General features: G+C 42.8%; 1 protein-coding gene across 2 annotated transcripts in view; it reads right to left on the reverse strand.

Moving 5' to 3' along the window:
- Positions 1-12,557, reverse strand: part of nhej1 (nonhomologous end-joining factor 1) — a 275,238-nt gene that overhangs the window by 198,420 nt on the left and 64,261 nt on the right. For both annotated transcript variants that reach the window (XM_048599082.1, XM_048599083.1), the window contains exon 5: positions 9,556-9,614. In XM_048599082.1, coding sequence (XP_048455039.1) covers positions 9,556-9,614 — 59 coding nt within the window. The remainder of the gene's footprint in view (positions 1-9,555; positions 9,615-12,557) is intronic.

The raw sequence follows: 12,557 nt of genomic DNA on the forward strand, positions 1-12,557 counted from the left end.
ATCAGTGGGGGAGAAGAGAGAAAGAGGAACTTGCTAGGAGGAGTCATGGAGCACAGGTTTCGTGAGGGAGCAAATTTATCAGACATAGATTCTTCGTGTAGTTTCCAACATGACTTCATCAACCATAAATGCTTAAACAAGGATATTGATTTATCTTTCTCCTTACAAAAACAAAACTAAAATGGTTCAAACATACACAGGGCAATACTCAGTAACTTTATAGTTAAGCTAATATACACCGTCTATAATATACGACATAGGTGCTTAAGCTAAAAGTATTAGAAAGTTGAAATTGAAAAAGAAATGCATTGTCAACCACTGCCACTAGAGGCTGCAAGTGAGCCACTATATTTGATGGCATTGGTGCCCCCAATGGTTGAGAGTAGGTAATGAAACAAGGCTCAGATCCTCTGCACAAGTTTTGGAATTTGTAAATAAACATTTCTTGATAATTTCAGAGAGGGCAAAGTGCAAAAGCCTGTTCTCAACAAAGACATTCCAGATTCGCCTACCTAAGGGAGGCACTTTATAGGCATTGACTGGATGAGATTTTAAGTCCTTCCTGCCTTCTCAGGTGGATCTAAAGATAAATATCGTTCTCTCAGGTGGATCTAAAGACCACATGGTTCTCTCAGGTGGATCTAAAGATAAACATGGTTCTCTCAGGTGGATCTAAAGATAAACATGGTTCTCTCAGGTAGATCTAAAGACTACATGGTTCTCTCAGGTGAATCTAAAGATAAACATGGTTCAATTTTAACAAAAGCCAAGGGAGTTTTGCCCAGTGACGTGGTCAGTATTTCTTCCTATATCAACATCACTTTTAAAAAAAAGTCCATCAGATGTCATCTCATTGCTCTCCGTGGGATCTTGCAATGCACAAATTGGCACCTGTATTTCCTGCATTTCAATGCTGAACACTTTCTGGGAACTTTGTTATGTGTTATTTACATAAATGATCTAGATGTGAATGTACAAGGCATGATTAGTAAGTTTGCAGATGGTACAAAATTAGGAGGTATCGTTGATAGCGAGGAAGGTTGTCAAAAACTACAGAGTGATCTTGATCAGACGGGGAAGTGAGCTGAGGGTTGGCAAATGCAATTCAATATAGATAAATGTGAGGTGTTGCACTTTGCAAAGTCAAATAAAGGTCGGACTTATACAGTAAATGGTAAGATCCTAAGAAGTGTTGTGGAACAGGGGGACCTAGGAACACAAGTACATAGTTCATTGAAAGCGGTGTCAGAGATGGACAAGGTGGTGAAGAAGACATTTAGCATGCTGGTCTTCATCAGTCGAGGCACTGAGTATAGGAGTTGGGACGTTATGTTACAGTTGTATAAGTTGTACAGTTGGTGAGGCTGCACTTGGAGTATTGTGTTTTGGTCACCTTGTTATAGGAAAGATATAGTTAAACGGGAAACATGGAAACATAGAAGATAGGAGCAGGAAGAAGCCATTTGGCCCTTCGAGCCTGCTCCACCATTCTTCACGATCATGGCTGATCGTCCAACTCAATAGCTTTATGGGGAGAAAGGAAGATTATCTGTGATCCCATTCGCCCCAAGTGCTATATCCAATCACCTCTTGAATACATTCAAATGTTTTAGCATCAAATACTTCCTGTGATAATGAATTCTACAGGTTCATCACTCTTTGAGTGAAGAAATGTCTCCTCATCTACATCCTAAATGGTCAACCCCAAATCTTCAGACTGTGACCCCTGGTTCTGAACACACACACCATCGGGAACATCCTCCCTGCATCAACCCTGTCCAGTCCTGTTATAATTTTATAAGTCTCTATGAGATCCCCCCTCATTCATCTGAACTCCAGTGAAAACAATCCTAATCTAATTGATCTCTCCTCATACGTCAGACCCGCCATCCCTGGAATCAGCCTGGTAAACCTTTGCTGCACTCCCTCGAAAGTAAGAATATCCTTCCTCAGAAAAGGAGACCAAAACTGCACACAATATTCTAGGTGTGGCCTCACCAAGGCCCTGTATAACTGCAATAACACATCCCTGCTCCTGTACTGGAAACCTCTCATAATGAAGGCCTACATATCATTTGCCTTCTTTACCGCCTGCTGCTCCTGCACGCTTACCTTCAGTGACTGGTTCCCCCAGGACACCCAGGTCCCGCCGAACACTCCCCTCTCCCAATTTACAGCCATTCAGGTAGTAATCTGCCTTCTTGTTTTATTTACAAGGATGTTGCCTGGACTAGTAGGTTTTATAGAGAGAGCTTGGCCAGGATAGGACTGTATTCCTTGGATCACAGGAGAATGAGGGGTGACCTTATTGAGGCGTATAAAATCATGAGGGGCATAGATAGGATGAATACATATAGTCTTTTTCCCAGGGATGGGGAATTGAAAACTAGAGGACACAAGTTTAAGGTGAGAAGGGAAAGATTTAACAAGGACCTGAGGGGCAACTTCTTCACACAGAGAGTGGTGCGTATATGGAGTGGACTGCTAGAGAAAGTGATTGAGGCAGGTACAATAACAACATTTAAACAACATTTGGATAGGTATATGGATGGGAAGGGTTTAGAGGGATATGCAGGCAACTGGAACTAGCTGAGTGGGCACCATGGTCAACATGGATCAGTTTGGACTGAAGGGCCTGTTTCCATGTTATACTACGTTATGACTTTCAAAGCAACCTCATTGGATGTGAAAGGGACCATATAAATGCAAATTATTTTTCATTCTTTCAATTCTATTCCCAGTTTATTGATAGACTGTTTTAGGAATTCCAAGTCCACTATTAAATCTCTCTCACACAAAGGAATAGTAAAGTAAGGAGCAGGTCGTAGTCACAAAGGGACAACAATGGCAGTTTGCATTTCAATAGCATCTTTAACTCAGCAAAAGCTGCCAATAAGCTTGGCCAGGAGCCTTATCAAAGCGAAAATGAATGAAATACATAAGCTACACAAAAAGATAAAAACATAGAATGAAGTTTTGAGAACTGTCTCAAAGATGGAGAGCAAGCAGGGTAGGTTCAGGGAAAAAATTCCAGAGTTTGGGATCCAAGCAGCCAAAGGCCTGGTGTGAATTATGGAGGGATTAAACTGTCCAAGAGAAGTTGGCCATGGAGCTGGAATTGAAGGAGTGCAGAGGTCTTAGAGGGTTGCAGGGCTGGAGAATCTAACAGATCTGGACAGGAGCGAAGCCAAGAAGGGATGTACAGAATTAGAGAGTAATTTATAGCACAGGAGGTCAACCAAGCCCTCTCATAGCAGTGCTCTGGGGCGAGCCAGCATGCAGTCAGTCTCACTTCCTCACTCGGACTCTGTAGCCCAGCAGACATATTTTCTTCGAGTTCCCACTCAATTTCTATCTGTAATCATTGATCGTTTCCGTATTCACTATCTTCATGATCAGCATAGTTACCACGCACAATGCAAAAATACTCACATTAACCTTGCGTCCTGTAGCCTTGATACAATTAATAATGGGAAGAGTAATTCTTGACTACATTAACTAAGCCAGTGATGATAATATAGACCCTCTGTCGAATCTCCCCTCAAATCTCCTTTACTCCACGGAGAAAAAACACATTTCAAGCCGAACCTTGTACCAACAGTACCACCTAACGTCACCATCCCAAGCCATCCCTGGAACTATTCTGGAAAATCTCCTTTTCACACCAAAACTTTGGAATCAAGACACGCTTAACAGAATGAGGGAGTCGCTGGCTAAGCCAGCATTTATCGCCCATCCCAAATTGGTGGTGGTGTTCTCATGTATCTGTTGTCCTAGTCCTTCTAGTTGATAGTGGTTGGGAGTTTGGAAGGTGCTGCATAAGGACCTTTGCTGACTTTCTGCAGTGCATCTTTTAGGTGATACACACTGCTACTGAGTTTCAGTGGTGGAAAGAGTGGATGTTTATGGATTTGGCACCAATCAAGCAGGCCGTTTGTCCTGGATGGTGTCAAGCTTCTTGAGTGTTGCGTCACCCATCCAGGCAAGTGGGGAGTATTCCATCACATTCCTGACTTGTGCCTTGTAGATGGTGGACAGGCTTTGGGGAGTCAGGATATTGATAGTGGGAAATTCAGTAACGGTAATGCCATTGAATGTTAAAGGGTGATGGTTAGATTCTCTCGTTAAATGGCCCGTAAGGCCATAAAACACGGAAGCAGAAGATGACCATTCAGCCCATCAAGTTTGCTCCGCCATTCAAAGAAATCGTGGTTCATTGTTCATCCTCAAATCTGCTTTGCTGCCTTTTCCCCATCACCTTTGATTCCCTTCTGATTAAAAATTTTTCTCTCAGTCTTGAATATAATTAATAGTCCAGCCTCGAAAGCCCAATGCAGTAAAACATTCCACTGTTTGACCACTCTCAAGAGAAAAAATTCTTCCTCATCTCGGTACCAAATGGACGATCCTGAGATTACGTCCCTAGTCCTCTCACAAGGGGAAACAACCTTGCTGTTCTACCTTGTCATGTGCCCCAAGAATTTGACATAGCTGAATAAGGTCGCCTCTCATTCTTTTGAATTCTGATGAATACAAGCCCAAACTATTGAAATCTCTTCATATGAAAATCCTTTCATACCCAGAATCAACTTCTTTGGACTGCCTCCAATGCTGCCTGGCATATGTGTGGCACAAATGTCACTTGCCACTTATCAGCCCTCACACGGAAATTGTCCAAGTCATGCTGCATTTGGACATGGACTATTTCAGTATCTAAAGTTTCGCAATGGTGCTGAACATTGTGCAATCGTCAGCAAACATCCCCACTTCTGATCTTATGATGAAAGGAAGGTCAATGACAAAGCAGCTGAAGATAGCTGTACCTAAGACACTACCCCGAGGAACTCGCGCAGAGGTGTCCTGGAGCTGAAATGACTGATGTCCAACAACCATAACCATCTTCCTTTGTTCCAGGTATGATTCCAGCAAATGTTAGTTCTCCGCCCCGATTCCAATTGACTCCAGGTTTGCCAGGGCTCCTTGATGCCAAACTTGAGCAAAATGCAGCCTTGATGTCAAAGGCTGCCACTCTCACCTCATCTCTGAAATTCAGTGCTTTTTTTTATTCATTAACAGGATAAGGACGTCACTGGCTAGGCAGCATTTATTGTCCATCCCTAACTGCCCAGATGGCAGTTCAGAGACAACCACTTTACTGTGGGTCTGGAGTAACATGTAGGCCAGACCAGGTAAGGCTGGCAGTTTCCTTCCCTAAAGGACATTAGTGAACCAGATGGGTTGTTCCAGCAATCTGGAAAATGGATCCATGGGCATCATTAGACTCTTAATTCCAGATACTTTATTGAATTCAAATTCCACCATCTGCCATGGCAGGTTTCGAACCTGGGTCCAGGTCTCTGGATTTACAGTCCAGCAATAATACCACTAGGACATTGCCTCCTCTGGTCCATGTTTGAATCAAGACTGTAAGCAATTCAGGAGCTGAGTGCCCTGGCAGGACCTAAACTGAGCATCAGTGACTGCCATGTGATAGCATTGTTGACGAAACCTTTCAACATTCTACTGGTGATCGAGAGCAGACTGATGAGGCAGTAATTGGCTGCATTGAATTTGTCCTGCTTTTTGCGTACAAAACATAGCAATGCAGTGGGTTCTGGAGAACAGGTCTTAAGTACTTTTGCCTGAATGTTGTCAGGGCCTGTAGCCTTTGCACTATCCAGTGCCTACAATCATTTCTTGATATCATGTGGAGTGAATGGAATTAGCTGAATGCTGGCATCTGTAATGCTGGCTACATCCAGGAGATGGATTATCCACTTGGCACTTCTGGCTGAAGACTGTTGCAAATTTTTCAGTCTTATCTTTTGTACTGACAAGGGCTCCCGCATGATTGAAGATGGGGAGATTTGTGGAGCATCCTCCTCCAGTGAGTTGTTCGGTTACCCACTGTCATTCTCAACTGAATGTGGCAGGACTGCTGATCTGATCAGACGATTATAGAATTGCTTCACGCTGTATATCACTTGCAGCTTATGGTGTTTGGTACACAAGTAGTCCTGTTTTGTGGATTCACCCGGTTGAAACTTCAGTTTCAGGTATGCCTGGTGCTGCTCATGGATGCCCTCCTGCACTCTCCATTGAACCAAGTTGATCCCCTGGCTTAATAGTAATGGCAGCATGAACGATATGCTGGGCCACAAGTTACTGATTGTGCTGCTGTTGGCCCATGGTACCCTATGGATGCCAAGTCTTGAGCTGCTAGATCTGGGCATGTGTTCAAATCCCACTACGGCAGATGGTGGAATTTGAATTCAATAAAAATCTGAATACAAAGCCACCTGAATGGTGACCATCTGTCAGTTGTTTTAAAAATCCATCTGGTTCACTAATGCCTTTAGGGAAGGAAATCTGCCATCCTTACCTAGCCTGGCCAAGTGCGACTCCAGACCAACCGCATTGTGGTTCACTCTCAACTGCTCTCTGAGCAAATAGGGATAGACAAGAAATGGTGGTCTAGCCAGCGACACCCTCATCCCATGAGCAAATAAAAACGGAAAACCTGGTTTTTTTCACATTGTTGTTTGAGGGAGCACAAAGTGTACCCTATGTCATAACGTGAAAATATTTCAATTGAATGTCAAACACAGTGGGACAATATAAGGTTATAAAAGATGCTATATAAATGTGAATTCATTATCTAGCAGTTGTAAAAAATTGCCTTTCACAGTTGAACGTGATGTAAGCTAGTCTTCTGATAATAAAGATAATTAAGTATGAGGAAGACCTTCCAGTACGTCCATTGCAATTTTTCACAGAAACTACATTGTCATCCTCACTGTATCTAAACAGCTCTTCAATCATTTCAGAATCACTGACTTCAGTGCTCAAGTAAAGAACGCTTAGTGTACAGTGTTGTATGAGATCAATACAGAACATGCCCTGTACAGTTCACTTCATCAGCTCAGATTGTTAATGTTTTATATCCAAGCTCAGACTGCTTGGCAGGACAGAACAGACAGAGCATTATGGTACATCTAATCCATTCCTCTACTTGTCCTCAGATTGTTTATTTTCAGTTTGAAAGAAAAGAAAGAGCTTTACTTTCAGTTTAAAAGAGTAGAGGGAGATTTACTCTATATCTAACACCATGCTGTACCTGTCCTAGAAGTGTGTGATGGGGACAGTGTAGAAGGAACTTTACTCTGTATCTAACCCCGTGCTGTCTCTGTCCTGGGAATATTTGATGGGGACATTGTAGAAGGAGCTTTACGCTAACAACATGCTGTACCTTGCCAAGGATACTTGAAATGGAAATTACCATGCTAATATCCCCCTTCATTTTGAATTGCACCAAAAAAACACAGAAAAATGAACACATCATTACTGTCATCATCAAGGAGACGAGAAGGAAACCTGATCATTCTATCCCATGTTTCAACGTTCTTACAAACCCTCTGAAGATAGTACACACAACACAGATTTCATTCAATTCAGCCTGGCTTCACCTCAGCAGCTCTTCTCTGTAATTACCATCCCACACGGCAGGCACAAAGTATAGTCAGAGGACAAGGCTGGCTATGCTTTGTGGTCTGTGGTTTTGTGCCTGAGGCGTAAGTGCAACCCATTCCCCCTTCTCCTTTTGAAAAAGAAATGCTTAATCTGTTTGAGACACTGCATTTTCAGAAAGTGCAAGGAGGGCATTTACTCCTTAGCAAAGAAAAAGGAGTCTGAACAGGATAGAAATCCAAAGGGAATGTAAAGGCACAGATACTCAAACTATTTGCAATAGTGTTCCAGGGTTAATATGATCACAATGCAGAGGAGTTTGCTTACAGATAAATAGAATTGAAAGGCAAAGAAGATATGTTACGGCACCTTATTTGTGTACTATGGACAGATTTGGACTGTATTTTGCTAAAAAGATATGGAGGTACTGGTGAAAGTTTAAAGAAAAGATTTAGAAGGCTGATAGTGGAATGGGGAGGAAGCAGCTATCAGGGAAACTGAACAGCCTAGGGCTTGTCCTCCAGAACAGACAAGAATGCTAGAAGCTATTAAAATTATAAAAGAAAACAAAACAGAAATTGCTGGAAAAGCTCAGCAGTCTGGCAGCATCTGTGAAGGAAAAAACAGAGTTAATGTTTCGGGTCCGGTGACCCTTCCTCAGAACCTGAAATGTTAACTCTGTTTTTTCCTTCACAGATGCTGCCAGACCTGTTGAGCTTTTCCAGCAATTTCTGTTTTGTTTCCTGATTTACAGCATCCGCAGTTCTCTCATTTTTTAAAATTATAAAAGGGTTTGATTGGATAAAATTAGGGGGGATGCTCCCACTTTTGGGAGATTTCAAAACTAGTCCATACATATGAAACTTAGTCAAATAAAATCTCATGTAATATGGAATTCAGAAGCTTCCTTATGCAGAAAAGTAGAGCTTATGACCTTATGGAATGTCTGAGGTGAAGAGCAGATGCACTTAAGTGGAAATTAAATAAGTACATGATGGAAAATGCAGTAGAAGATGATGCTGAAATGGTGAACTGAAGTAAACAGAGCAAATAAGATTCATAAGAAACATAAACTCTGGCAAAAACATTGAGCCAAATGGCCAGGTTCTGTGCAGTGCAATTGTGAGCAAGTGAGCAAGGTACACGAAACATATAGCTTAAAAAAATTAAAGGCAAAAATAGAAATTGCTGGAAAAGCTCAGCAGGTCTGGCAGCATCTGTGGAGAAAAATCAGAGCTAACGTTTCGGGTCGAGTGACCATTCCTCAGAACGGAGTTTTGACCCAAAATGTTAACGCTGATTTCTCTTCATAGATGCTGCCAGACCTGCCAAGCTTTTCCAGCAATTTCTATTTTTGTCTCTGATTTGCAGCATCCGCTTTCAGTTTTTATTTAGTTCAAAACATTAACTATTCCTCTCCAATAAACGAAAAATACTGCAGATAGTGGAAATTTGAAAGAAAGAGATTGCTGAAGAAACTCAGCTGGTCTGGCAGCACCTCCGGAGAGAGAGAAACAGAGTTATATGGACAGCCATGGTGGTAAAGTGGTATTATCACCAGACAAGTAATCCAGACCACCAGGGAACATGGATTCAAATCCCACCCTGGCAGATAGTGAAATTTGAGCTCAATAAAAATTGGCCATTGTTGATTGTCGCAAAAATTTGCCACCTTTTCCTTATCTGACTTACATGTGACTCCAGACCCACGGCAAAGTGGTTGGCTTGTAACTGCTCTCTAGGCAGTTAAGGTGGGGTAATAATAAATGTTGGCCTAGTCACAGATCCCACATGAATAAATTTTTAAAAGATAACATTTGCAGTCTAGTATAATTCTTCTTCAGAATTGGACCCTAACCATTACTCTCTCTCTCCACAGATGTTGTCTACCTGCTAAGTAGTCTGAGCACACTCTGGTTATACAACACCTGCACAGGTTAAGTGGCATGGGGAAGGAATTGCTACATGATGGAACACATCACCTATAACAGAGTCGAGGAGCTCCAGGCAACTCACAATCAATAGTCAGCCATGCCGTCCCCAACCGCTGCTCAAGTGCCCAACAAGCATTGAGCCCATTGTTCCTACCTCTGCAAAAAAACGGTCTTTAAATTCCTCCTCGTTGAAAGTCTCAGTCTCCAAGCGATCTAGGCACACAAAATAAAGACAAAGAATGGAAATGATCAGTTGAAAGCCTCCTGTTGGTCCAATTCACTGGAAAATATATGGAGCAAAGTAATGAAGACATGCAGATCAATGTAGAGCTGACAGAAGTAACTAGCAGCCAAAAGAAATCTGAGATAAGAGCTTGCTTAATTCATGGAGGAGTCCAGCTGCCATGGAGATGGGGTGGGGTGGAGGAGGCCAGATAACGCTATACACTGTGCCTCAAAGGGCAGAGTTTGCCCTAGAAAAAGGAGAACACTTTCATGCCTTTTGTTGGAGATTCCCAATTAAATCTTCGCATACCCCTGGGCACATAAAAGTAACCCTATGCCTCAAAGCTCCTTGAGCAAGAGAGCTCTCGTCAGTGCCTCACCTAACAGCATGCCTCATTGGTTGCCATAGTCCTACTGGACCACACAGCTGTTCTCTCATTAGACGGTCATAACTGGTAGAGGGAAAGTCATTGAGTCATACAGCATGAAAACAGACCCTTTGATCCGACTTGTCCATGCCGACCAGATAAACCAAATAAAACTAGTCCCACTTGCCAGCATTTGGCCCACATCCCTCTAAACCCTTCCTGTTCATATACACATCCAGATGCCTTTCAAATGTTGTAATTATATCAGCTTTCACCATTTCCACTGGCAGCTCATTCCATACATGCACCACCCTTTGCATGAAAACTCTGCCTCTTAGGTCCCTTTTAAATCTTTCCCCTCTCACCTTAAACCTACGCCCTCCAATTTTGGATTCCCCCACCCTGGGGAAAAGACTTTGTCTATTCACCCTATCCATGCCCAACATGATCTTATAAACTTCTATAAGGTTACCCGCCAACCCCTGATGCTCCAGGAAAATAGCTCCAGCATATTCAGCTTCTCAAACCCTCCAACCCTGGCAACATCCTTGTAAATCTTTTCTGCACCCTTTAAAGTTTCACAACATCCTTTCTCTAGCCGAGAGACCATAATTTCACACAGTATTCCAAAAGTATCTTAACCAATGTCCTGTACAGACGCAACATGACCTCCCAACTCCGATACTCAATGCACTGACTAATAAAAGCGAGCGTACAAAATACCTTCTTCACTATCCTATCGACCTGCGACTTCGCTTTCAAGGAACTATGAACCTGCACTCCAAAGTTGCTTTGTTCAGCAACACTACCCAGCACCCTACCATTAAGTGTATAACTTCTGCCCTGATGTGCCTTTCCAAAATGCAGCACCTCACATTTATCTAAATTAAACTCCATCTATCAATTCTCAGCCCACTGTCCCATCTGATCAAGATCTCATTGCACTCTGACGTAACCTTCTTTGCTGTTCACTTCACCTCCAATTTTGGTGTCGTAAACTTACTAACCATACTTCCTATGTTCACATCCAAATCATTTATATAAATGAGGAAAAGCAATGGATTCACCACTGACCCTTGTGGCACACTACTCGTCACAGGCCTCCAGTCTGAATAGCAACCCTCTGTCAACACCCTCTGTCTTCTACCTTTGACCCAGTTCTATATCCAAATGGCAAGTTCTGCTTCTATTCCATATAACCTAACCTTGTCAACCAATCATCCATGAGGAACCTTGACGAACATATCTTCCACTGCTCTACTCTCATCAATCCTCTTCATTACTTCCTCAGAAAACTCAATTAAGTTAGTGAGGCATGATTTTCCACGCACAAAGCCATGCTGACTATCCCTAATCAGTCCCTGCCTTTCCAAACACGTAAATCCTGTCCCTCAGCATCCCCTCCAACAACTTGCCCACCACCGATGTCTGGCTCACTGGTCTATAGTTCCCTGGCTTTTCCTTACGACCTTTCTTAAATAGTGGCACCACGTTAGCCAACCTCCAGTCTTCCAGCACCTCACCTGCGGCTATTGATGATACAAATATCTCAGTAAGGGGCCCAGTAATCACTTCCCTAGTTTCCCATTAGAGTCCTAGGGTACACCTGATCAGATTCCAGAGATTTATTCACCTTTATGCGTTTTAAGCCGTCCAGCACTTCTTCCCCTGTAATATGGACGTTTTTCAAACGGTCGCTATTTATTTCCCCATGTCCTATATCTTCCATGTTATTCTCCACAGTAAGCACTGATGCAAAATACTTGTTTAGTATCTCCCCCATCTCCTGCAGTTCCACACACAGGCAACCTTGCTGATCTTTAAGGGGCCCTATTCTCTCCCTAGTTACTCTTTTGTCCGTAATGTATTTGTAGAACCTGTTTGAATTCTCATTAACTCTATTGTCAAAGCTATCTCTCGTCCCCTTTTTGCCTTCCTGATTGCCCTCTTAAGTATACTTCTACTGCCTTTATACTCTTCTAGGGATTCATTCAATCTCTCGTGTCTATACTTCACATACACTTCCTTCTTTTTCTTGACCAAAACCTTAATTTCTCTAGTCATCCAGCATTCCCTATGCCTACCAGTCTTACCCTTCACACTAACAGGAGCATTGGCTGCTGGATTGACACCCCATTCCCCACATTAAACATTCACTTCCCCCAGTACTGCAGCAATTCATCTAGGCTCCGTACACAGCACCTTCCAAACTTTTGACCTTGACCACCTGGAAGGATAAGGGCAGTAGATGCATGGGAGCACTGCCACCTAGAAGTTAGCCTCCAAGCTTTGCAATATCCTGACTTGGAAATATGTCACTGTTCCTCAGTGGCACTGGGTCAAAACCACGGAACTTGCCATCTAACAGCGATGTGGGTGTACCTACCCCACATAGATTACAGCAGTTCAGGAATGAGGCTCACCTCTGATTTCTCCAGAGCTGTTAGGAGTGGGCAACATATGCTGGGCCTTAACAATGATGCTCACAAACCAAGAACAAACAAGAAAATTAGTAACAGGGCTGGATGAACACAGCAGGCCAAGCAGCATCATAGGAGCAGAG

This window comes from Rhincodon typus, chromosome 7, assembly GCF_021869965.1.
Source record: "Rhincodon typus isolate 14 chromosome 7, sRhiTyp1.1, whole genome shotgun sequence".
NCBI classification, from domain to species: domain Eukaryota; kingdom Metazoa; phylum Chordata; class Chondrichthyes; order Orectolobiformes; family Rhincodontidae; genus Rhincodon; species Rhincodon typus.